This window comes from Onychomys torridus, chromosome 1, assembly GCF_903995425.1.
Source record: "Onychomys torridus chromosome 1, mOncTor1.1, whole genome shotgun sequence".
NCBI classification, from domain to species: Eukaryota; Metazoa; Chordata; class Mammalia; order Rodentia; family Cricetidae; genus Onychomys; species Onychomys torridus.
Window position 1 is genome coordinate 150213168 of NC_050443.1, and position 26275 is coordinate 150239442.

Here is a 26275-nt window from a genome sequence, read left to right on the forward strand (position 1 = left end):
CTTTTTGACCAAGGCTATAAATATTTTTAGAAGCCATAGCATGGTTTCTTTCATAATATTTCTAAAGCTTTTAAGGTCTATACCAAGACACACTTCTTTTCTACTCATCCACATCAATGGGGCTCAACTCTGAACCTCTACAAAGCCAGGCATTATATGAATGACGACTCTGAGCAATCTGGTCACTTTGTGTCCTTCCTTCTGCTCTGGGAGAAAAACTCCTCCAACACTCAGAACCAAAAATGTCCTATTAAGTAGACTCCGTGGCTGGGGAAAAAAAAAAGGCATACCCCAGTGAATGGATCTGTCAGCTCCAAAGCTTCTTTTAATTATCCATGTGTCTTTGAGCTTACTTTTTGAAACCTTGGTAATGTTAGACAGTTCCAAAATAAGAGAGTAGCAATTATCCATGATGAAGAACATGATTCACACTGAGTCCCATGCTCTAGCTTGCATGTTTCCTTATTTTCTCTCCTCCCACTGGCACAATGAGTTGCCATTGCATGCTTAACAAAATAGTACTTGTCTCTTTCTGACACTTAAAGTACCCTGTTCCAGCAGCACACTTCTCTAGTCCAGGCCACCTTTTCTTTCTTACTGTAATGTACAAGTGTGTTGTTTGGTCACTAATGCTTCAGGAATGTGTGTCCTGGGCAGACACAGTATGTAGTTGTGCTTCCTATCAGTGTGTGTGCCAGCCACCTGCAGACACAGTACTGTACGGCCAACCCACCCTCTTACCGATCTATAACAATAGCTCCCTGGGGACAAAACAAAGAATGCCCACTTTTCTTTCTTGTCGTGAGTCTCCTTTTTCCTTCCTCCTTAGTCCAGACTTAGAAGCACTGTCAAAACTATAATTTATTGATAAAGCTGGACCATCAGGATGATGCATTGTATACCCAGAAGTTGTTTCTCTCCTCACACAATCTCATTATTCCTTGCACTAGATCTGGTGAAATCTTGATATTGCCATAATACATCTGTTTCATAAACAACAAAAGTATTTTTTGCTTAGCAGTGGCAAATTTGTCATCATTGACATCCAATGCGATTAACCAAATTAAACTGAATGGCAGATAATGCAATTGCTTAGTGTAAAAGAAGAAACATGATGTTGCTTCTAAAGAGCAGGTATAGACTGGAAGGGAGAAAATGAAACTGAAGTTCCTAACATCAAAACCTCATATCTGTTTTAGAAACATTGCAATCCTTGGGGCAGGGGGACATGTAAACTACTTACTTGCACTTTGGCCACACATAAGGAACTCTGCATATATGGATAAATTCATCAATTGCATCTGTCTTGCAGCAAGTGTGATGAAGCTTGCACTTCATTTGTGATCTGTAGGCTGGCAGAGGTCACTGGCAGTACTGTTTTTGATACAAGTGATGCACTAAATTAGCACTGGTAACTTAGCTCTGCTAAGTGGACCCAGCTTTGTTATCATAATCAAAAAGAACTCAGACACGGACACTTTGACAGGATCCCAGCACCAACCTGTGTTCTCCATGCTCCTTGTAAGTGCTAACAGCAGTGAGTGAATGCATGTTTGCAGTCATGTTTGTGTGTCCCTGATGTGCTGTATTATTTCCTTATTTATTCCTCTCTTCCTTCCCATTTAGGCCTTATAACCAAATGCAGCATTCATAACGAAAGTGTTCACTTTCCTTATGACTAACTTTCTTGTGTAATTAATATCCCTAAGCCTCTGGGGAGCCTTATCCCACCTACTCTAGTTTAACATGCTTTCTGTCCACTGAGTACATTGTTAATTTATGCAAAGGGGGAGAGAAACAAGAAAGCTCCTCCTCATGGACCCTGGATTTGAGGGAAAAGTTTTTACCAAAAAAAAAAAAAATGCAATTATATTAGCTACTTTCATCGCTTATATAAATCCCAATACTGGTTGATTCTCACCTGAGAAGATAATGACTGAATTACAAATGTGAACAGACTCCTATTGGAGACCATTACCAACACCTTGAGGAGTTCCAACTGGGAACTAAAAGCAAAAAAGAAATGCAGAGCTAGCCACAGGGACAGCAGTGATGTCAGAGCCTGGGCATAGGGATTCTTGTATCCCCCGCCCCCACCAAGGTCCCTCACTGCAGGGGTACCTGAGAACTCTCATCTGCCAGAGGTTGCCCACATCTGTTCTCTCAGACCAAACTGTCTAGAAAGGGGACTGAGAGGTTGATTTGCTTGCTCTGCTTTCGTTGAAACCTCCTTGGAAAGTACTTCTCAGCCAGAGCTCAAGCTGTTTGCCTTAAAAGGATAAAATATCTGTAAGGGGGAAGAAAAAAGCTAGCTGGCTGCAGAGGCATCTCACACCAGACAGAAATGCTACAAGCCCTGCCCTGCTCTTCCAAGAGGGGCTTGTCTTTGTTTCACCTCCATCCCTTTCAAATCTCATAGCATCAGCTGGGATTCCAGGAAACAGTCTCTCCTGCAGGCATGGCCGCTGCCCCCAGCAAAAGTGGGAAACAAACTGAGGGCGACGGACGGCTGACCCTGATATGTGTCCGAGGGCTGGCCAGGGCTTGTGACTGGCTGGAAAGAGGAAACAGGCTGACCAGTTGAATGGAGCTGCTGATGCTTTCCTGTGGCCAGGACTCTAGTAGGCATCCCCAGAATCAGAGGGAAAGGGAAATTCCAGCTGCTATGGGATGGCGAACACAGCTGGAGCTGCCTCATCTACTGGGAGCAGCATTTTCTCCCAAAGAATGGGGAGTAATCTGTAGCATGAGGAGTCAGGTGGGTAGTGAGGAGGTTCTCAATTCACAATGAAGATGAGAGTTATCTCTGAACTAAAATATGTAACTATTCCTTAAGCCTAACCCCAGAGTGACTGAATCAATCTTGCTAGTGGCACCCAGCAAAGATGTGTTTAAAATCTCCCTCAGCAGTTTTCTAATGAACAACCCTGGTTAAGAAGAAATGGACGATGGAGAACACTGCATACTTGGGAGAATAAACAATATGACATTATAGGCATACAATGTAACAAAAAATAAAACCCATCACTGAATTTGCAAGCTGATAAAGATTTAAGTCCACAGAGGTACTCAATTCTCTAGACCTAGTCCGGTCCTTTATTTGCTGTCACACACACACAACATGTCCTGTCATCTTCTCATCTCAGTGGCTCCCAAGTTTTGTTTCACATTGGAACTACCATAGGAATCATTTAAAACCTCTGATTTTAGATCATTTGTGGTAAAGCTTAGGCAATGTGATTTTTAAAGTTCCCCAGGTGATTCTAATGTGCAGTCATGTTTGGGGAAAAGTCCTACCTAATTTCTTCGACTTCCCCCAAGGTTTTCCTGCTTCCTCTTTGATTATAGGTGAACAGACAATTTCCCCAGAACAGCCCATATGTTAATCTTAGGTTCTGCAGTTACCCAATCCCTGCAGGCTTTGGAGCAGTGTAAGAACCTGGTGATTGCTGAGAAAGACTCCAGCAGCTCCAATTCTGGTTCAGTTTTTTACTAAGTGTATGCCCTTGAGCAGGAACCTTACTTTCTAGAAGTCTAGGTGTTCTGTTCCTCATCCTCTGGGAAATGGGAATAATCTAGAACATTCCTTACAGAGGTATTGAAATCTACGATGCAGGGGAGGGGAAGATGGCTCAGTGGATAAAGTGGGAAGGCATAAGGACCTAAGTTTGAATCCCAGCATCCACTTAAAAGCCAGGTGTGGTGCTGTGCCTGTAACTATAATAACAGGTGCAGGGACAAATAGCATAGCCTCAACAGTGGTCCACAGGCCCATTGATAGACTCTGTTTCAAATGATGATGATGATGATGATGATGATGATGATGATGATGATGATGATAATGGGAGCAACAATGAGGAATAGTAATTAAGGAAGACAAAACATCAACAACTGGCTTCCATACATGCCTATGCTGTGAGCACATCCTCACACAATGTGCACATTCATTCATTTTACACACACACACACACACACACACACACACACACACAAGGAAAAAAATACATGATGCAGGTTAAGCAGAAGAAAGATAGATCTGTCACAGAGTTGGTGTCCCATGAAAATTAGCAGGGTAGTAGTGGTGATGACGATGACGATGTCCGGCAGAATCATTCTTGACCTGCTACTTCAGAACAGCTACATGCTGACATACTGCCCTTTCCTCTTCTCATTGAAGCCAGCAGGCAGGCCACCAGTCCCTCCCTGATGTTACATTAAGTGATGCTCCAAAGGGAAAATATAAAGCATTCAAAATAGACATTGGTCTGAAGAGAAATATCTGCATGATTTTCTGACGATATCACAGTACAGCTTCTCAAGGGGGACAAGCTTTCAGATGTGGTCCTCATTCACAAAGGACTACCTTTCTTGCAAATTCCACTCTAGTATTGGGGCATATTTATGTGTTGAGAAAGTATATTGCTACTTTCAAACTTCCTGGAAAATATAACAGAGCTTTAACAATGCTCCTCTTGTTCTGCCCCATATCCCAAAATGTCTTCTCCCCACCCTACTCTCCTGCTTTTTTTAAAAATATGAATAAGTATGATCAAAAAATTGCATTCCCAAACAAGACACTTGAGAGAGTGTACTATGCTTAGTCCCACCTTGTGTTAAACATCTGCTTTGTGTAGCAGCAGGTTTTGTGCTATTGTTGATATTTACATGTCAGTTTGGGAAGAAGAATGTTCCTCTGATCTTACCAACAAAACTGTACTTAGAGAGTTCGCACAGGCTGGACAGATTTCATTTCTCAAAAAAGAAAAAAATTTTAAGGAGATAGCCAGGAAGGCAATCACTATGAAGGATGATGAGAGGGACGAGTAGTGGTGTCAGGAAGCTGTGTGTAAGGAAGGAGAGGGGCACTGTCACAGGAGGGAGTCAAAGCACACCAGCTCAACAATTCAGATTAAGATTCGAAATGCCACAGATGTGATTGCATAATAAGCTGTTGAGCATGCTGGTAAGTGCTGCTTTCATCATGTGAGTATTTGTCACATTGTCTTGTGTTCTCAGGGCCAGGAAGGTTCAAGGCAGAGGGCCTGAGATGCTAGCAGCAATCCCAGTTCCTTGGGATGGGCAGCAACACCTATGGTAGAGATAGCAGAAAGAGCAGCAGCCTGGTGTTCAAATATGGTTGCTAGGATACCATGGAGACCCTCCATTGCTAGGCAGACAGGAAAAAAAAAAATGTGCCCATATGCCTTATAACCTGCAAACAGCAACAATAGAAACATCACGTGTCTCATTCTACCCTTTCCTAATAGAAATCCAAACCAACTCTTTAATGAAACACTAGTGAGAGCTTGGAAATGTACCTCAGTAGAGCAAGAAAGATGGTCATTTATATTCTCAGGCAGTGTCTCGAGCTACTCTATTTAAGGCTTCCCAGTGTTTTCATTCTACGTCCCATTTTGGGGGCAATCAACTTGACTGTACTTCCAAATACCCTAACGTGATATTTAGCAACATGATCCCATATAATATTATAAAGCCTTTGTACAACTTCTGTTTCACTGCATAGGCTGCAATGTCAAATTAATGTTCAAACTTAAATTGGAAACTATTATAATAACCTTAGGTCAGAATTTAGCTCCCCCACAGAAACAGGGAAGATGAATTTCAATAACTAACAAGATTGCATTCTCATCTATATCAGTCTGTCCAGGCATGTGAAGAATCTGAGGAGCTGGCCTATGGCATATAACTAAACTATTTTCAGTGGTGCTCGGAAAGGTATTCAGTTTCTTTAAGAGTGGACCTTGGTTTCTTTAAGAATGTCCATCATCTGCTTTTTGGTTAGGTTAAATATCTTATCTAGTTAGTATAGTTATGGTGGAAGGTTAGAAGCACACTGTGATATTCAGAGCTTCACTACTACCTGCCTCCTGAAACACACACACACACACACACACACACACACACACACACACACACAAATTCTTGACCATTCTAAAAACAAACATAAGTTCCTCTTAATCCACTTTATAATATTGTAGAAACTGAGCGTTAGTTCCCTCCATGGCACTCAGGGAAAGCCCCTGGTTGCCACCGTTCTCTGCACGTGCCCTGTCTCTGCTGATGGCTTGAGCAGAGACTCCCGCATCCCTCACTCCTCCCTTCACACTATGAAGTGCTTTATTTAAATCATGGCAGTCTTACCAGTCCTACAATATAAACAAGTACTTTTGGGGAGTTCCTGATACCACGCAGTCCAATAGGAGCCACAGAATCTGCCAACTGTTTTAGTGAACTGCTCTGCATTTTTCCTTACACAAATTTCTAAAATATTGACTTGTATAATGTTGTTGGGTCCCTTGCTAAGTCTGTAATGGCAAGGTTTACGTGCCTTACAAGATTTTCCATGTGGAAGGTATCACATACAACTATTGAACTAACTTATAAGGCTCATTACAATTTTAATACCTTCACAGAAAATTATATTTTAATATTAGCTTATGTAAAATCACACTAGAATTCCATGATTTCCATGACTTCCTTCAGAATTAAACACATACCATTTAGGGAGATACTATTTCTCTTGGAATATATTATCAAGGTTTAGAAGATCACATAGGATCTTTTACATTTTAATCCCTACCTAAAAATTGAAAAATATGTTTCTCTCTTATCTCCAATTCTTCCAAAGCATTTCACAATCACAAAGTGAAACAGAATAGAACATGTCATCATTCTCTGAAGTGAAGCCACCTCAGGGGTAAACGCTACAGCTCTACAAAAACACACAGACATTAACAAGTTTTGATAGACACTCAAGATGAGGTAGTCCAGCTGAAATGGCATGGAGGGCTGTGACAGCAAACAGAGAAGATTTGGAGACAGCGAGAGCATCTTTAGGAACAAAATGTCATTAAATTAAATGATTTTAGAAGTTCATGTGGCCCATCATGTGTCCTGATCTCACAGACTGGATGACTGGGTTTGTTTGTTTGTTCCATTGTTAGGGAGCTTTGGCTAGATGTATTTTGGAACATAGAATCTAGTGGTTTTACATTGTTAAGTAGTTCCTTGGCAGCAGCATAATACAGATTCCAATTTGCTACATCAGTTCTTCCACCACATTCATAAATAACCTAAAAAAGGTTTAAAGGTTATATCTATATAGATTGTGAAAGACCAACACCCTCACACACGATTCCTCCACCTCACAGGTGCAGCAGAACTGGCCTCCCCCATGGTGGAATCCAACAGAGGCTTTCTTCCAATTCTCACCTTAGAGAGAAAAATCCCAAGGAAGAAAGAACCCTTGAGAAAATAAAAGTTATCGGGCTGCTTTCAATTTTTGTACTGCTTTTGATCCTCAAATGATCAATAGTTACTAAGAAAAAAAAAAAGAAGTTTTAAAATATTGTAATTCTCAAAAGGCAACCTCAGTAAGGGAACACTAGAAGGTATTTTCCAGTCATCCGGTAATTGAGCAGAACATCAGTCATTAACTACATCTACTGGAAAGATAAAAAGAAACTAAAAGGAATGTGCACCTGAAATCAAGTCCGGTCTACTTAAATAGTTTCTTCACTTCAACCTTAATCTTTAGAAAAGTGATTAAATTTAAGTTGCAATAAAGATTATAAACATAAACATGTGTTGCCAATAAGTCTGAATAATAAAAAGATTCCAACTAAATACATTGAAATGCAAAAAAATAATGTTTTTAGAGTGGCCCATTTTAGTAGTTCTTTGTGGAGCTACCTTGTGCTCAAATGGTCGAGAATAATAACTATTTTGCATACAATGTATTTCTTTTCCCCAAGGAAGGTACACTACCACTCAAGGCAATTTTATTCTGGTTTCCTTTATGTAAGTGTGAAAAAAAGAACAGATGTTTTTCCAAAATTATTTAAACTTGGAAGACATTTTATCATTTTCTCCAATATAATCCTTCAGAATCACAAAACTCACATGGCAATACCACATTAACAACTGAGTCCTTAAAGTTAGCAAATAGGTACCAGAGAGCAAAGCATGTTCAACAGATACAATGTTTGTCCTACAGGGATACTACAGGGCATGTGCTTTTCTGATTTTATTTTCCACTGTGGACATTTATCAAAACACCAGGGTCCTGTATCAAGAGTCTTCTAAATGTACCACATTCTACAGTTCATTCCTGCTACCTGGATTTCTTTAGACTTTCTCAAATAGAATGGTTAACTGGAGTTAGTTGTCAGCTGGGTTGATCATATTGCACCTAAAAGCCTATTAAAAAATGGTCTTTTTATAAGAGCTGAGTTTGTTCTGTGTTATTCCAAAGTTCTGCAGATACTAAAATGACTATCCTATAGACTGTTTAAGATACAAAGAGCTGTCTCTGTGTTATATTTTCTGCAAAACTTGGCCAGGAGAGATGGCCATGTACCTTGTTAGCTGAAATAGGCAAACATGCCAGTGACTACAAATTAATTTACCAAAGAAAGCTCCAATAGATTCAGATCACTCAGGTTTTTCAGACAAATTGAAATCCGCTGATCTATCATGGTAACTTGGCAAGGTTGGTCGGAATCTCAGAAATAGTTGTCTTTATCAACTCTCCCCTACTCCACAGAATTCAAACTTCTCCAGCTAAGCCTGCAAATGATTCATGGGAGCCAATATGCATAGATTGGGCTTGTAAGTTTTCAAAAAGTGTACGTAGTATATACTCATGACCCCTCCCGTCTGAGAAATATAAATGGAGATAAGCAAGCATGCACTTTCTCCTCTTATGAATTCCCTGTGTTGATGAAGTAAAGGTTTCCCGGGGACCTTCGGCCATTATGTAACACGTGTCATCCAGCCGTGTTATGTAGTTAAGAGCAGGACAACAGAATCCTCTGCTTTACCAATTATGTCATTACTATTAATTAAAATGCCATTCAGATGGTGTTCTGGTTCTGTTAGCGTCCTGTCCCTGCTGCTTGCTCTCCATATGGACTCTGGGGTTGAGTGTTGGGTAACAAGTTTCATTCAGTGTTCCCATCCAAGTTTATGGATCCTACTGACATCAGAACTACACTGCTCTCTAACATGCTAGAGCAGGAGCAGAGGGACTTTAGACCTGAGTGTGAGGCACAGCATAGTCAACACAGGCAATAACGTGAGCTTGACCACACTGTCCCTGAAAATACACGAACCCTCTAGGGAAATGTTCATTAGTAATCATGTGAGAATTCTTTTAGGAAAACAAGTAACATTCTCTCTCGGATATTATGAAAACATTTTTTTTAAAGAATCAACAGACTAGGCTTCCATTTATGGACTGTAAATGTCATCCAACTCGGGAAATTAAAAAAAAAAAAAAACCTTCTGTTTTATATGTATATTGACTTATTTTTTGCACTTTGATGGTGACAGAACATCAGGTTTGAACGGTACCAGCATGAAGTGCCGGCGGCATGTAGAAAAATCCAGGAGAGCCACAAGAGCGTGGAAAGTCGGGGTAATATTAACGCATTTCATTTCAGTCTGATGAGCCTGCAGTTAGGATTTTCCGGCTGGCCAGGTTGGCTGGGGCTTTGGGGGAGACGGGGTTCTGATTCCTCCATTCAACAGTCACTCACACACACGGTCAGACACACACCTGGGGCGCGTCCAAACTCTTATGTACAGTAGGTGGCATATATGAACGTATATGCATATTTTTAAAATACCTTGGCATCTGACAAAGACACGGAGGCAACGGATGTGCAGGGAGTCTGGCCCTGAGAAACGTGCACAGCCCCTCAAGAAGTGCCGTGAAAATGAGACATTTCTGAGGATGAGGACAGACATGGCAAGCGGGAGGGGCAGGGGCCGACAGACAATACAGAGACCCACAGCTCCCCACCGCCAGGGCGCCACATGGACCCGGGCGAGTAACCCTGCTTACTGTGGGCTCTTGGGGTAGAAGGGCAGGGTCACGTGGCTGAGATCCTGGATGTCGAAGGCGGTGGGCTCCGCGGAGATCGCCTGGCGCTTGGTGCGCGGTTCACCCTGCAAGGTGCTGGCGCTCTGCTTCTGCGCCTGCTGGGTGGCGGGCCGGATCACCGAGCGGTACTTGTCCAGTTCGTTCTGCAGCTTCTGGATCAGTTCGTCCTTCTGATCCAACTCCAGCTCCAGCTCATCGATGAGAGCATCCCGCTGCCTCAGCTCCTCGATCTTCTCTTGGAGCGCGTACTGTAAATCCCGCAGGGTGCCCATGCTCCTCCGGGCTGCCGGGGGCTCCTTCCTGCCGCTGCTCCGCGTCTTGGGGCTTCCTCCCCTCTCAGATCAACTTTCCCTAAAGTCGCCGCTGCCTCGCGAGTGCAAAAGCTTCCTTCGACTTGAGACCAAAGCCAAACCTGGCTTCTGAGCATGCCCAGTCCGCCGCTCCAGCCACCGAGAGTTTCAGTGTGCAGATTCCACTTCTCCGGGTTTAGGGATGAGCAAAACAGGTCCAGCCCAGGATGAACCTGAAAGGCGGTGGGCGCCGCGGTGCCTGGGGGAGCAGAGCCTGGAGGCGCGGTGACCCGCGGGCGGGAGGAGGGGGACTGGGCTCGGAGGAGGCGGCTGCTCCGCTAGGGTCACCAGCGCCGGGTGCCAAAGGAAGCCAGCGATGTGTGTGGGGAGCCTGATAAAGCTCGGGGGCGCTGGGGCTGTGCGGGCGGAGCGAGGCTGGAGCGCTACTTTGGAGGTGGAGAGGTGGGAGGGAGAGGACCCGGAGCGAACTGGAGAGGCGTCAGCGGGCTCCGTCTCCAGAATGTGGGGCTAGGTTCCTGTCGACCAAGGAAGAAAGCAGAGTGTGCGTGCTAACAGCTCTGACTTCTGGAGGGATTGTAACTGCAGCCTTACAGCGGAAAGCGGTGTGCATGGAGCTCTGGCGTCCCCTACGCCACCTTTCCCACCGGGAGCGCCTCACACAGGTGTCTAGCTCTAGTAGGGAAACTTGACTCTCCGGAGGTGAGAGCTACGGTGCTCGGGAGGGATTCCCTAGGCATCTAGGTACCTTTGGGGGAAGGCTAGGGATGGGGTATCTGACTTCCCCCACCCAAGCCTCCCACTCTCCTAGGCTCTCCTCTTCTGCACTGGCCAGACTCAGATCAATGAATTCTTCCAGGGGCAAAGGACAAACCCCCAACGATTTGGGGCCAGAGAAGGCCTCTCAGCTGCTCCTAGTCCCTCCCACTGTGCTAGCATCAGAAGCAGAATGGTTCACTAGAGGCCTGGCTTCTTCCATTTGCTGGATTTGGTGAAGTGGGTGGGGGCTTAAAATCACAGCGGAGTTCCAAAACATTCTTACTGAAAGGGAACCATATACCTTTTAAATGTTACTTCCGTGACAGCCCAGCAGTTAATGGAGAATCTTTGCCAACTTTGGAGACGAGGTGAAATCGAAAAACGATGGGAAAACTACAGAAGCTATAATTGCACTGTACCACCCACTACACACACACACACACACACACACACACACACACACACACACACATTCACTCACTCTAACCAACCACTTCGCCAGCAGGAACTTCTCAGTGTGGGCTAAAATGTTGGCACAGAGGTGGCATTCTTTCAGTACAAGAGTTGGTCTCTCATCTTGGGAACACTTAGAACGTCCAAAATATTTACCTAATACCTACGTAAGTGTCTAATAGTTAACTAAACCTTCATCAGCTCTTCCAAATTTATAGTTTTTTTTTTAATTAGGAGTTTTAATTTATGCTTCCACACTCTGTGTCATAATTCTCTGTATTCTATCTGTCCACCCTTTAATACTTACACAAAATACACGGAAAATACATTAAAACTAAGTTGCAGCACACAACTACTGCCTGGAATCTCAGAATAGTCCACAACACAAATCTATCTCAAAAATAAAAGAGATGCTCACTTATTCTCTTAAGCGCACAGCTTTGTGTATCTGAGCTTTAAAAAGGCAGGAAAAAGAAAGTCTAGCCACTGGTACATTAACACGTTCCTTCTCTCTCTCTCTCTCTCTCTCTCTCTCTCTCTCTCTCTCTCTCTCTCTCTCTCTCTCTCTGTGTGTGTGTGTGTGTGTGTGTGTGTGTGTGTCTCCTTTCTTTCTTTTTCTTTCTTCCTCTCTTTCTTTCTCAATTTCAAGTATGCTCCCGGTAACGAGAGGTGCAAATGAAAAGGATATGTAGCCCTACACATTTTCCACAAAGAAAGACTATGATCTAATTCTCTCTACAGATGACTTCATGTTCGCTCTTTCCACCAGGAAGCTTTGAAGTACATTTGCTTCAGACTGTGATACAAAAGGTGCACAGGTCATGAAACGTTTTCAAAAGATAGCAGTAAATAAGAGTTCTGAGTTACTGCTGTTTTCCTTAAAAGTCAACTGAGCGGAAGTACTGTGACGCCATATGACTGATGGCTTTCTTCTGGGACAATTTCCTCTTCCCAGGCAAAGGGCCAAAATTTGAGTTAACCTGTGGGAACTCTCTACTTCCCTGGGAAAATATTTCTTATAGATTTATTTTGGGGTCTCTAAAGCCACGAGTTTACATCTAAAAATGTATCACAAGCAATGGATAAGAAACTTTGTTTTTAGCCTCTCTTGAGGCTGAAATGAGGTGACTCAATGTCTCCCTGCAGAAGACAGAGAACATACTGCCTTGCTTGTAAAAACCTTGTATGCAAGGGAGAGAAGGGAGGGAAAAAGTAATAAAATTGTTCCTTATCCCATAAAAAGTATATTTAAAACAGCACTTAGGCCATAAGTATTCAGGATTTTTATCAAAATGAGGCTTTTCAATACTAAACTGTATACTTTTCTTAAATGAGAGAACTACCCACAAACTATAGCATTCGTGCCTGGCACTGTCTCATTTAAAATCTGACTTTAAGAACCGGGGTCTGCTGCGACAAACACAAAGAAGCTGCACAGTTGAAAAGAGCTGACTACCTCAAAGCACTTGCACTTTGAAAGGGGAAGTGCAAGGGGCTCAAGGCGCAGAATAGATTCTTATATTAGCCCTTATTACAAAGAATACGAATTTCTCCCGAGACTTTATAACTTTGTGCAAAACTTAGACTTCTGGTATTTTCTCTTTAATGAATAAAATCGGGATAAATAGGACACATTTTTGAGGAGTTGCACATACCATGGTGCACATGTGATGGCCAAGTGACAGACACCTCACATATGTCACTTCTCTCCTTCCACTACAGGAGTCCTGGGGATTTAAACTCGGTTCCTAGGTTTAGAATGTTCCTTTACCCACTAAAACACCTCACTGGCCCTAAAATAAATGTTTTAAATAATTTTTTTCTAGCATGTTTTGGACTGGTTGTTTAGATTGTAAAACACAAGGGGGTTTTTTGGGGTTTGTTTGTTTGATTGGTTGGTTGGTTGGTTGGTTTTTTTTTTGTTTTTGTTTTTGTTTTTGTTTTTGTTTTTTTTTTTTTTTTTGGAAGGGGATTGTAGTGGGTAGCCATCCCAGCCTTGGCCTGGAAGTTCCAACCCCCATTGAGGCTTAGGTAATGGTCACGCCCACAAGGCGGGGCTGAGGGAGGAAGCTGAAGACCCAGGATTGAGAGGAGAGGCTTCCCTTGGTTCTGGGACCCTGGACGCTGGAGGTAGACTGAGTAGAGTTCTCCAGAGAACACCTCCGGACTGCGCCATACCTTTCCCAGACCCTGCAACCTATCCCTTCATTTGTAAGTTACCCCACAAAATAAACCTCCCTTTTAACTACGTGGATGGGCCTTAATAATTTCACCAATAGGGGATATGGTTCTTGACCAATGCTGGAAATAAATTTTATTTGAATAAACAATATCCTGAAATTATTTTTCAGCAAATTATTTTTACTCTGTATCCATGGTAAACTTTTAAATATATATATATATATATATATATATATTAAAAATAATGTTCATTTGTGTGTGTGCCTGTCAATATGCACACACAAATACAGGGATTCTCAGTGGACAGAAGAGGTCGCCCAACCCCATGAAGCTGGAGTTACAGGTGGTTGTGAGCTGTATAGGTGTCTCTAGTTTATTGCTTTTACAGAAACAATTAACATTGGTTTTCTATGAATTAAGCACAATAATTTGAGCATGTGGTATTTTATTCACTCAGAATTAAATTAGTCTTATGATTGTATTTGGGGAGGGATATTTGATAACAAGGAATCTACATTTAGGGGCTAGGGAGATGACTCAGAGGTTAAGTTTCAGTGGCTGCTCATCCAGGGGACAAGGGCTCAATTTTTAGCACCCACACAGTGGCTTGCAATGATCTGATGCCCTTTTCTATTTTCCCTGGTTACCAGGCACATACACAGTACACACACACACACACACACACACACGCACGCACGCACACACACGCGCGCGCGCGCGCGCCCGCACAAAAACACACAGGCATGAAATTAAAATTGAAATAAAATTTTAAGTATACATTTAAATGGCTATAAGCAACATTTCTAATGGTTGGACTGTTTTAAAGTCATGTTACTTCAAATGGTAAGTTCTGCATGGAAAAGAAAAGAAAAAAAGCATTGATGATTAAAAAAAAAAAAAACTTGCTCCAGTGACTTGGAAAGCTATAGTGCAGTGCACTAAAATTGCTCATGTGCTTAATACTGAATTAATGTTATGCCCAATATCAGCTGAAATGTATCCTCAGAGTCAATGGCACAAAATGGTGGTAAGTTATCATTGGCCCTTAGGCTAGAGCAGTCTTTACTAAAATCCAGGCACTAACAGAATAAATGTTCTTTATGTACTCAGTAATAAGCTCTACATTTCTAATGCCATAAAGGAGAAGTTTTTAAGAAAAAGATTGTATTTTTCACAAATGTAAATTTTAAATGCATAAAACATCATTTAAAATACTTTATTAAGCCAGGTACATCTTGTAATCCCAGCACTTGGATAAGGTACCGGATCTTTTGTTCAGAACTAACCTGGGCTACATAGTGAAATGATCTTTAAAAAAAAAGGCTTCATTCACAGAAATACATTTTATAATTTTTCAAATTTTGTTTGTTTTACTTTTTTCTGTGCATGAGTGTTTTGCTTGCATGTATATGAGTCACATGCATGCACAAGGCCCACAAAGGTCTGAAAACAGCATCAGATGCCTTGGAACTGAGGCTATGATGGTGGTGAGCCACCATGTAGGAACTGAGAACTAGCTCAAATCCTCTGCAAGAGCAGCAAGTGCTCTACACCTCTGAGCCATCTCTCCACCCCCTCTTTTTATCTCACACTAAGTCCAGTAAGCATACATGTGAGCATGCAACATCCAAATATCTCCCATTCGCAATTAATGAATTGCACTCTTTCCATTCCACTTCAGTGGTTCTGAGATATGAAATCTACATAGTTTCCTAATTTAAGGCATCAAGATTTTCCACAAAATATTCTAAAATACTTGCTGTTAGCCCTTAATGGGCGGTGCCCATGTGTGATTCCATGAGGACCTTTTATCTTACTGGAAAATCGGAACCTTAAATTGTGTATTTCATCAAATATCCCTGTAGGATGTAGTTCTTTGTAAGTACTAGTGAGATTTGTCTGTTTATTTTTTAAACAAAACTTTTAGCTGTTCAAATTATGAGTGTAGAGGCTGTTAGAAATATGTTTAAAATATCACAATTTTGAAAACTCTAAAAATCCCTGTGGTACTGATTTATTGTCCCAGAATCTCAAAAAGTAATGTGTCTGGAATTTGAAAACAAAGGGAAATTTCTTTGTTTTTCACTGTATGATATAACTCTAAATTATGTCATGATGATGAGTAAATGTATTTTGTGATTTTAAATTTTAAGTAAGCAGGCTTGATATCATGTGACCTGGGGAAGCATAACTCTGTGGTTAGTATTTTCCCTTTGTCATGGCTTTTGTTTTAAATAGTCCTTAAGGGCTAGTAGAAATTGGCTATTCTTCTAGATATTTTGTCAATCTAAAGTTAAAGTAAAGAAAACCGGCTTTTTACTAGTGAACCCATTGCCATTATTAAGGAGGGAAAGTACTGAAGATGGACAATCGGAAATAATAGGCCCGTGAATTAATATTGGATCTAGTAAGTAAAATGACTGAATTAAGCCAAGAGAGAATTTTCTGTCATTGTGAAAGGGACTGGAGAAGGACAGCTGCAGACAAAACATACTTAGTAGGAAAGTCCAAAGCTATTTTCAGTCTCATGAACTTAGCAGGCAGGCCAGTGTCCTTTCACTTCAGATTAAGGAATCTCTTATACTGTGACTTCCATACAGTCATCTCAGATGCATGTTCATAACTTTATCTTTCTATTGAGAAGCAAATGAAGCACTGAGCTGCTAAAATAAATGGATGTCATTCCATCTCAGAGCCAAAGCAGATATCTGACACTTACAAGAGCATCACTCTTAGAACAAGGTGGAAGTCCTGGCTAGGTCTCATGAGATGTGTAAATTTGCAACATATCTTAGCCAACTATAAAATTACCAGTTACCTTCCTTAACAACACATTTAGAAAATATTCAATACTCAATAATTCCTTTCTTGTCTTTTTAGTATCTTGAAAACTTCATATTGGTAAAGTACAGACATTGAATCTGGTACATGAAGAATGCTTTAAATATCACTGTCTCAGATGTATAAGACAAATGTGTAAACATCTACTAAGATCAGGGTTGGAAATATGGCTCAGTCATTAAAGTACTTTCCAGACAAGCATGGAGAGCTGAGTTTGGATCCCCAGCACTGTATCCAATGCCATGGAAAGCTTGTAGGCCAGTCATCCCTGCACTGGGGAGGTGGGGATAGAAAGGTTCCTGGGGCCTGCTAGCCAATTGGTCTTGTACAATCTTTACCAAGTCTTTGAGCCTTAGGTCCATTGAGACACAGTGTCTTAAAAAATAATGTGGGGGACAACAAAGAAAGACACTCCTTGTCGAGTTCTGGCCTCCATATGCAAGGACATGCAACCACACACAAGCATACACACATCCAGGAACACAGGCACATGTGTACACTTCTTCTCACATATAAAGAATACCACAAATATGTATTGTCTAGCTTCAGTGTGCCAAAAGAATAAACATAAAACCAAGACTTCTAAATGCTCTTGTATTTTTGCAGTATGTTCAATGTCTGTCTTGAATCATGCCATTATGTAAGAATGTTTTTCCTCAAAGATCAGACTTAGGGAGTTAATGTGGAAAATTCATCCAGGTTTTCCATAGAACATAATGCAGTCAAAATTCAATCTTCCTTGGGAACACCTCCGATGTTGACTGCCTACCCTTTTTAAGTGGAAATAATGACAGGTGAAGCTTCAAAACACTACTCATGGAATGATAAAAGCAATGCTACTTTCTAGGGAAATAGAAAACTCCGAGAAATGTGTGTATTTTCAATTTTGCACTGATAAGAACCTGACACTGTGGGCAACAGGAGGATCCTCTCAGAAGGCAGGCTGATGCCCAATTCAATGGTATCCTGTATTCACTCTATGGTTTCGTGTACTGCATTAAGTCCACACACAGGCAACACACTCATACTCTCACATGAACGGTCAGAAAACCAGGAGATTGAAGCAGGAGGATCCAGAGTTCAGTGTCAGTCTGTTCTTGGCTAGACACTTCCTTACGATTAAAACAAAAATGGCAGCAGCATCCACTGTGATCGGACACCTCACTGTTCCCCTCCATCTGAAGAAAAGGGGGTGTCTTCAGTCTTTATTAATGATGTTTATCATAGGATCTTTATCTAGAATGAACATCAAGATTGTTAAAGTCACCATCCTAGTTTGTATTCTGGAGAAACCCAAAGGCAAGGAAATGAGAAAACTTACCCGAGTCAACTCTGAAACTCGTTCACCAATTCCCAGCACAGTGAAGGTTTTATTTTTATTTTTAAAGAAAGTAGTGAATTGTATTTAATTACACATTTATTCTCATTTCTTGCAAATAATAATAGTGATGATCTTGGTGAAGTTCAAAATAATGAATATTTTAAATATTATTTGAGATAGGCTGACCTGGAACCCACTATGTAGACAATTCTGCCCTTACACACTGATCCTCCTGCCTATAACTTAGCACGAGAAGGTGAGGGCTGAATATGATATTCTTCAACTGAATGGCCTGTAATACACTCATTAAAGATGTTCTTTCTTAAACAAATTTTTTATAAAAACTATCTTATTTATGTATTTCTGTACCTTATTTTAGCACATTTAAACATAAGGTGTCTCTTTTTTAACTGTATTACTGATTTTGGTACACCTAAATTACCATTAGTGTTATATGGGCGACTAAGCACCATTTTCTGGTGCAATATGAAAGCAAAATATACTCTTACACTATATTTATTTATTTATTTTAGGTTACCATACAAAGTGGTGGGCTTCATTATGGCATTTATTTGTTTATTTATTCATTTTGGGTTTTTTGTTTTGTTTTGTTTTGTTTTTTGAGACAAGATTTCTCTGTGTAGTTTTGGTGCCTGTCCTGGATCTCGCTCTGTAGACCAGATTGACATTGAACTCACAGAGATCTGCCTGCCTCTGCCTCCCAAGTGCTAGGATTAAAGGCATGTGCCACCACTGCCCGGCTCATTATGACAATTTTATAAATATGTATAATTCATTATATTTTGTTCTCACCCATTCTCTTCACTTAGTACTGTCCCTCACGCTGACTGTCCCTCTGCGGCTGGTTGTCTTTTCTGCTGTAGTCCAGCTTTCTGATTTCCTGTCACATGTATTCCATTACTCTATTTCTACCCTCTACCTTAAGATCTCTTTCCCCTCTCTATGATCTGCTTCCTAATTTCATTCTCTCTCTGTCTCTCTCTCTCTCTGTCTCTCTCTCTCTCTGTCTCTCTCTCTCTCTCTCTCTCTCTCTCTCACACACACACACACACACACACACACACACACACACTTGTGTGTGAGCACATGTTTGAAATATATATTTATACACACACACATATAGATATACATATATATGTATGTATATATATATATATATATATATATATATATATATATATGTAGGTTACACATAAGAAAAAACAGTATTTCTCTTTCTTAATCTGGCTTATTTTACTTTACATGATTCACAGTTTATCATCCATTTTTCTGCCAATGTCATGATTTAATTTTTCTTTCTGGCTACATAAAATTCAATGATGTTTATATACTGCATTTGCTTATTCATTCTGTTAATACAACACTACTCTTATTTTACCTAATCTGTTAACAGGCATCTAAGCTTGATATTGTGAAAATTACAGAGATACACAGGGATGTCTGAGTAACTGTGTCTTATGATGTCTTAGCACACTTTGAGTATATACTGAGTGGTGGTATAGCAGGGCCATGTAAGAGTTCTATTTTGAGTTTTTTGAGAACCTTCTGTAGTTATTTCCACAGCGTTGCACACGTTTCCACTCCCACCAACAGTTTCTCCATATGCCAGTACTTCCTGTCATTTGCTTTGTTTTATGTTAGCCATTCTGACTGACAAAAGAAAGAATCTTCAAACAGTTTTGATTTGCATTTCTCTGATACCTGAGAACCTTGAAGAGTTTTAAAATACTTATTAGACATTTACATTTCTTCTTTGGTGAATTGTCTGTGCGCTCACAAGCTCATTTATTGGCTGAGTGAAGGTTTTGGTGTAACAATTTTTGCAGTTCTTTATATATCCTTCATATTTATCTGTCTAATGTGTAGTGGGCAATGGTATTTTACTATTCTGTAAGTGGTGTCTTCACTCTGTGGTTGTTTCCTGGGCTGCACAGAAGCCTTTGAATTTCATATAATCCCATTTGTGAAGTCTTGGGATTGTTTGCAGTTGATGCAATATTTTTAAAGTTGTGCTGATCTTTTACTTGGCCATTCCAGCATTACTACACACGGAAGCTTGATTTGGATCACATGAAAATCTTACCTTACATCTCTTAATAAATAAAAGTTGTCAAGGACAATTTAGACCACTTCCATCTACTACAGAAAATAAAATATAGTTTTTTAGAAAGTCTCTGGCCATCCTGTTCCCTTATGTTCTCATCTCCACATTTCCTACCCTCTATTGCCAACCCCTAATCCCCAGTTTACACATGGAGATCTCATCTTTTTCCCCTTTCCAGGGTGATCCATGAGTCCCTCTTTGGGTCCTCCTTGTTAGCTAACTTCCCTGCAGAAGTGAGACAGTTGTGTAGCTTGATCTGCTTAAGGGGCCCCCATGCAGTAGGATCAGGATCCATCCTTGGTGCATGAGTGGGCTTTTTGGAACCCACTACTTATAGTGAGACCCCTTGCACAGCCTTGAGGCAGGGGGAGGGGCTTGGACCTACCCCTACTGAATGTACCAGGCTCTGCTGACTTGTCATGAGAGGCCTTACCTTCTTGTAGAAGGGAATGGGGGGGGGGAGGTGCTGGGGGAGCAGAGGAAGTAAGAGGGGGATCTATGATTGGTATGTAAAATGAGTAAAAATTTTCTTAATTAAAAAAAGTCTTTGAAATGTCTACTTAGTTTTCTAAATTACAGGGAGATTTTTGTGCTATTATGTGACGATGATAAAAGATGCAGTGTTTGCCTGTATTCCAGAGTGCACCTGACAGACACACCCACCACACTGTGGAGGAAAAAAAAGTCCCTCTCCTGACTATTCCACATTCTGGTAAATGTTGGTGAACAAAGGAGGCAGAAGCACACAAATTATCATTTATATTTCACCCGCTTGGGCAAAGATATTTACAGGGAGTAGCCCTCCCAATGGCTTTTTATTCCTTTGTAGACACAGCTCAACCTTCTGCCCTTTACAAGTCTTTAAAGTAATTGAAATATAAAAGATAATTATTACCAAGAAATATCAAGTTTGTTTCAAATGTTCAGGAAATGGATTGTAGCACCTACAAGTTCTCTGAAGGCATTGAGAACTCCTAGAACTCATGTTATGTCTTGATGATTCACTGTAATCATATTACTGATAGTGAGTCATTAATATTCTTAAAGAATTCTTTTTAGATCTATGAAAATGATGTTCAAAGTGATACACCAAAAAGGACATGGTAAATGAATATTTCAGATATAATGTGAAGCTTCACAGATTGTGTTCCTAGGCTTACTGTATAAAAGTTCATTGAGTTGCATAAACTTTGGGTCTTGATAATTTGAGTGTGTAATGTTTTCATTTATGAGTAAGTGTTCTTATAATAAAGTTTGTAAAATTAAAACATTTTTCAAAGCGTGTTGAACCCTAGTAGATTCCACAATATTCTACTGTCTAAGGAAAGCCAGACAACTTAATACAAGCTCTAAGCACATCCCCTGCCTGTGGGATTCCTTAAGGCTCTGCATACACAGCAGTGTCTAGGATCAGAACATGAAATCCTGATCCTACCAGCACCAACAAGTACCGGCATGTCCTCTTAACCACAGCCAATTTCACGTGAGAAAAATGGAACTATAGGAATCATACTGCCATTAAGCTATTATCAAATGCCATCTCTATGAAGAAAGGTGGGTAAAGGGACATTCTTCTGTTAAATGGTGAAACGCATAATAAATGGCATATATCAAAGGCTTAGTTTAAGCCTTTCTATGCATAATAAACCACATATATTAGGATCTTAATTTAATAATGTGTTTCTCTTTTCCAGAATGAAAAGCTCAGACATAAATCGTTGAACAACAGAACTATCTGCTGTGGGATGTTCTGTATGTCAAATGTGTTGCTCTGATTGGTTAATAAATAAAACACTGATTGGCCAGTAGCCAGGCAGGAAGTATAGGCAGGACAAGGAGAGAGGAGAATTCTGGGAAGAGAAAGGCTGAGACAGAGAGATGCTTCCACCCACCACCATGACAAGCAGATGGAAGGTACTGGTAAGCCATGAGCCACATGGCAACTTATAGATTAATAAAAATGGGTTAATTTAAGATATAAGAACAACTAGCAAGAAGCCTGAGCCATTCTGCCAAACCGTTTAAATAATATAAGCGTCTGAGTGATTATTTTATAAGTAGGCTGTCAGACTGCTGGGGCTTAGTGGGACCTGGAGAAAACTCTGGCTACAACTATCTGCTTAAGATATGTACATAACTGTGGTTTCTTCCCATCACCTTGGAATTTTTCTATAAAATAATTATTCCTCATATCCAACCATTTCTTACAAGACAACTCTCCATCACACTTTGAATCCCATGATCTCATTTTTCTTGTTAGGCTAATGACACCTTCATGGTCTGCTGGAACCTGCATGGCATAGCCTTTGAGCAATACAACCTTATTTCTTCCACAGTTCCAGCTTCTCCTTCAAAGGCTATGTAGGAGTCAGCCTCACTGGAGCAGTCTTTTTTGATACATACCACTTTCCAAAACCTACTGCATCACATAATACTGTTTGAGAAGCAGGGTCTTCGTGTTAACAGACTAGTTACCTCGGTGATCAATAGCCAATCCAAGTGTCCCATGGCATCACTTCATTTATAATAAACACCTTTGGAGGTTCAGAATGAAGAAAGATTCCAAGCAAATGTATGTACAAGAAACAAATGTACCTCTCCAAATATTTTCTCATTCCCCATTGGTTTTTAAAATACAGGGGAGAGGGGAGGTGTGAGTGCAGAGTTGGGAGGAGTAGAAGGAGGGTAAACTGGTATGGATGTATTGTATGAGAAGAGAATCTATTTTCAATAAAAGGAAAAAATGCATAACTAACTCCTCTCTTCACTTTTTAGCATGGCATGGGCCATCTCAACCGACAGCCTTTATCTGCTTCTTCACTATTTATTTGTCTCTGTGTAATATCAGATTTGTTCCTCCCAATAAAATAATAATGTTAACACCATTATTAACTGAACATTAATGCCTTTGAGTGTTGGCGATAACTCTAAAGCTGTAACACTGTGTTAAATAACCGTTCAATTTAATCAAAGAACAATTATATGCTTTGCTAATGTTAAACAAGCAGCACTTCTCAGGTCAAAAGTTTTCTGTTCATTTTTAAAAGTGAGAAAGAGGTTTACAAAATGCTTCAAATTTATTATACTTGAATATAGATTTTGTGGGAAGAAAGCAACATTTATCAATAATTGAAAAATAAATGAAATGCAAGCTTTTCCTACAAGAGAAACAAGACTCTTACCTATGAGAGAGAAATCTGGGAACAAGCTGCAAAGGCTTTGGCACTTGAACCCCATATGTCTCTATAAATGAAGTTTAAAAGCAAATGTATATATTTTCCTTAGTGTTTAAGTAGAAATGACAATTTTTGACTTGCAAGTGTAAGAAACTTCTGGATCATTGAAAAAATCTAAGTGGAAACAAGCAGTTAAATATAAGAACCTCTTAGCATCACATCCTTTAGCAAGGGGGGCTTTTGACTGATGTAACTATCAATGTGCATATTCTTTTATAAAGCAATTTGAAAAGAGGGAAAATACATATGAATAATAATATTTACTTGCTATGAAAGAAAATTATCTTATAGGTCTATCACCTGTACGCTTTCCTACATAGAAAACACACTTTATTTATTTATTTATTATTTTTTTTAAATTTCTAGTTAAGATATGTCATTTTTAAAGTACAAAATTAAAGTATTACATGATTTTAAAGTGTATGTTTATTTACACAGTTCATTTTTAAATACACTTCCACAAACAGTATATAGTAAACAGTACATTCTTCACATTTTTGCTACCCATTAGATAACTAATTTCTAAAGGACAAAATACACAACTAAAGGTACAATTGCACCCTCTACTGTCCAAATTTTCCATCCCACATGAAGGGAAACCCTGCATATTTGTTGAACATGTTTATCAAACAATTAATAGGCAAATCACAACAGTTTCCTTTTGACATTAACTGGAATATGCTAAAACCTTAAGATACAGTTCCTAAATTTCTTTCAGTGACACAATAAAAATGCCATTTATATAGTTATGCAAAACTGGTTTTTGAAATGACAAGGCAAACTAGCTCAAAGCACCTTACTTACAGCCTTACTGATGATACCAATCACCTTTTAAACATTAATCCAAACACAGAAAAATTTCAAATCATTCAAGTCAAAAAAATTGAATGTTTTTGTAATGCTTTATTAAGTATGCCCAGTTTTTTTCAAGTTAAATAGCAGGAAAAAAAGTGATTAGTCTCTAAAACTATTGACATTTTAGAAAGTTGGGGTTTTGCTTCCATTTATTTTTCTTAATATTTAAGATACCTGAGTAAAGGAAAATAGCCTGTTTGCATTTTTTTTTTCTTAAGCCCCTCTCTCATTTCAATTAGAGACTGTTTTTTTTTTCATTCAAAGTAAATATTCAGATTTGCTTATCAAGTTTTCTTCTAATAATAGGTTTATGTTAATGAACCTCCAACACACCAAGAAAAGACAAAAGATGTACAATGAGTCAAAGCGAAGCACTGGAATACTCAGAAATAGCAAGGCATTGGGGGGCCGATATCTTGGAGAAGGGGGGTTCTGAAAGGTGAGCTGAGTGTGCAAAGTTCCCATTGGGTACCATTTGCCCCTACAAAACACTCAGAAAACTAGAAATAACTGCATACATATTAGGATCTGATACACTAAGATACTGAGCACAGTCCCTAAAAGTGTCATGGACCTACAGGGACAAATGATAGCTCCAAGGTCATAAGAGTCCTAAATGTTAGCCCCTAAAACTCTTGTCCCAATTAGCCTGGTATCTTTAGACCTCTCTATATCTGCTCGGTTTGTACCTGGATCAAGGTGAGGCATCCCACTCTTCCACTGTCAAGAGAAAGAGTAGGCCCTCCAGAAGAAAAAGGCACAGTGTCCAGGCTCAACCCATCCCTAGGCTTTTCCACAAGCAGGCAAGATTCAATCAAACCAGTCACACATTCAACTCCATCACCAGAACCAAAACAAAACAAAACAAAAATTCCCAATATAAGCAGTGTCAGAGGAACTGAGGCCAGAATTGTCTAAGTTTTAAAGTCATTGTGAAAAATATGTTTGAAGGGTGAGATAAAAAACTTTGTGGATAAAGGGAAATTATGAAAAATAATTAAATGAAAATTTTAGAACTGGTAAAAAGAACAGTAATTGTTATAAAGTTCAGCAGAAAAAAACTGGATAGGTAAATTACAAGGGGAGTCCAAGGCAAATGACTGTACTAAATGGAGAGCAGGGACAGCTGTGGTGCTACACTCGTGAAGTCCCAACACTCAGGAGGCTGAGGTAGGAGGATTGCCATGAGTTGAGGACAACCTGGGCTACGTAGTGGATTCCAGGCTAGCCTTAGCTACATAATGAGATCTTATCTCAAAAATAAATACTTAAATAGAAATAGATAAAAATAATTCAGAAACAGGATTCAAAAAAGAACTATGAAAGGGAATGTCATGGGAAATGGCTAACCTATGTATAATTGGAGTCCCAAAATAAACTGGACAGAAGAGAACAGGGAGAAGGTAACACCTGGAGGAGTCACTACTAGGGATGCTCCAAAACATATTAAAAAATTACAAGCCCAGATCAAACATTACAAGCCACTAGTACTGTAAATACAAAACACAGACATGTACACACAAACACAGAGGGGTGGGGGAGAAGGACAGGGCTAGAGAGAGAAGGATAGAGACAGATACAGAAATACAGTCAGACAGACAGACACCAAAGTAGTATTGCTTACTATCAAAAATAACAACTCCGAACAGACAGATTAAAATGCCCATTAACTTCAATGAAGCAACACTAACATGGTAGCTAGCTTTTGTCAGGGAAAAGAATGAAAGCTGTAAGGCAGTGGACTAGTACCCTCAAGGAGCTGGCAGAACTGAAATGACCAGGGATCTGCACACGACAAGACTATGCTTTGGTAAGAAAATCGAATACATTTCCCCAAAGTAAACTCAGAGAATTTGTTAGCAACCCAACCACACTAACAGATTCTAAAGGGCATTCCTTGCGTAGGAAGATCATTGGCATACAAGAAAGCGTGTGACTTAAGGGGAAAAAATAAGCATCACAGAAAGACAGCTAGGAATTAACTCTGTACAAGCTGTCAGTGCGCAAGACAGTAGTAACACTTTACAACAGTAACATAAGAAACAACAGGGAGTGCTACTTGCTCATTGCACTCTCTAAATAATAAAATCTCTATTTTGTTTATACTTCTACTAATTTTGTAATGTACTATATAATGGCGCCTCCTGGTAATCACCTAAAGAACATAAAGCATATGTAATGACAAACAAAAGGAGAGCTGGCTGTTCAAAACATGACTAATTCAAAAGGAAGAAAATAGGAAAGAAAAAAACATTAAAACCAGGAAACACAAATAGAAAACAATCAGTA

General features: G+C 40.0%; 1 protein-coding gene across 2 annotated transcripts in view; it reads right to left on the minus strand.

The window, feature by feature from the left end:
- Prkg1 (protein kinase cGMP-dependent 1) overlaps positions 1–26275 on the minus strand; it is a 1194442-nt gene that overhangs the window by 1103231 nt on the left and 64936 nt on the right. The window contains exon 1 of one of the 2 annotated variants that reach the window (XM_036209436.1): positions 9869–10980. The exons of the other annotated variant lie outside the window; for it this stretch is intronic. Coding sequence (XP_036065329.1) covers positions 9869–10179 — 311 coding nt within the window. The 5' untranslated portion in view covers positions 10180–10980. Of the gene's footprint in view, positions 1–9868; positions 10981–26275 lie in introns of those variants that run through there. 2 annotated transcript variants of the gene reach the window in all.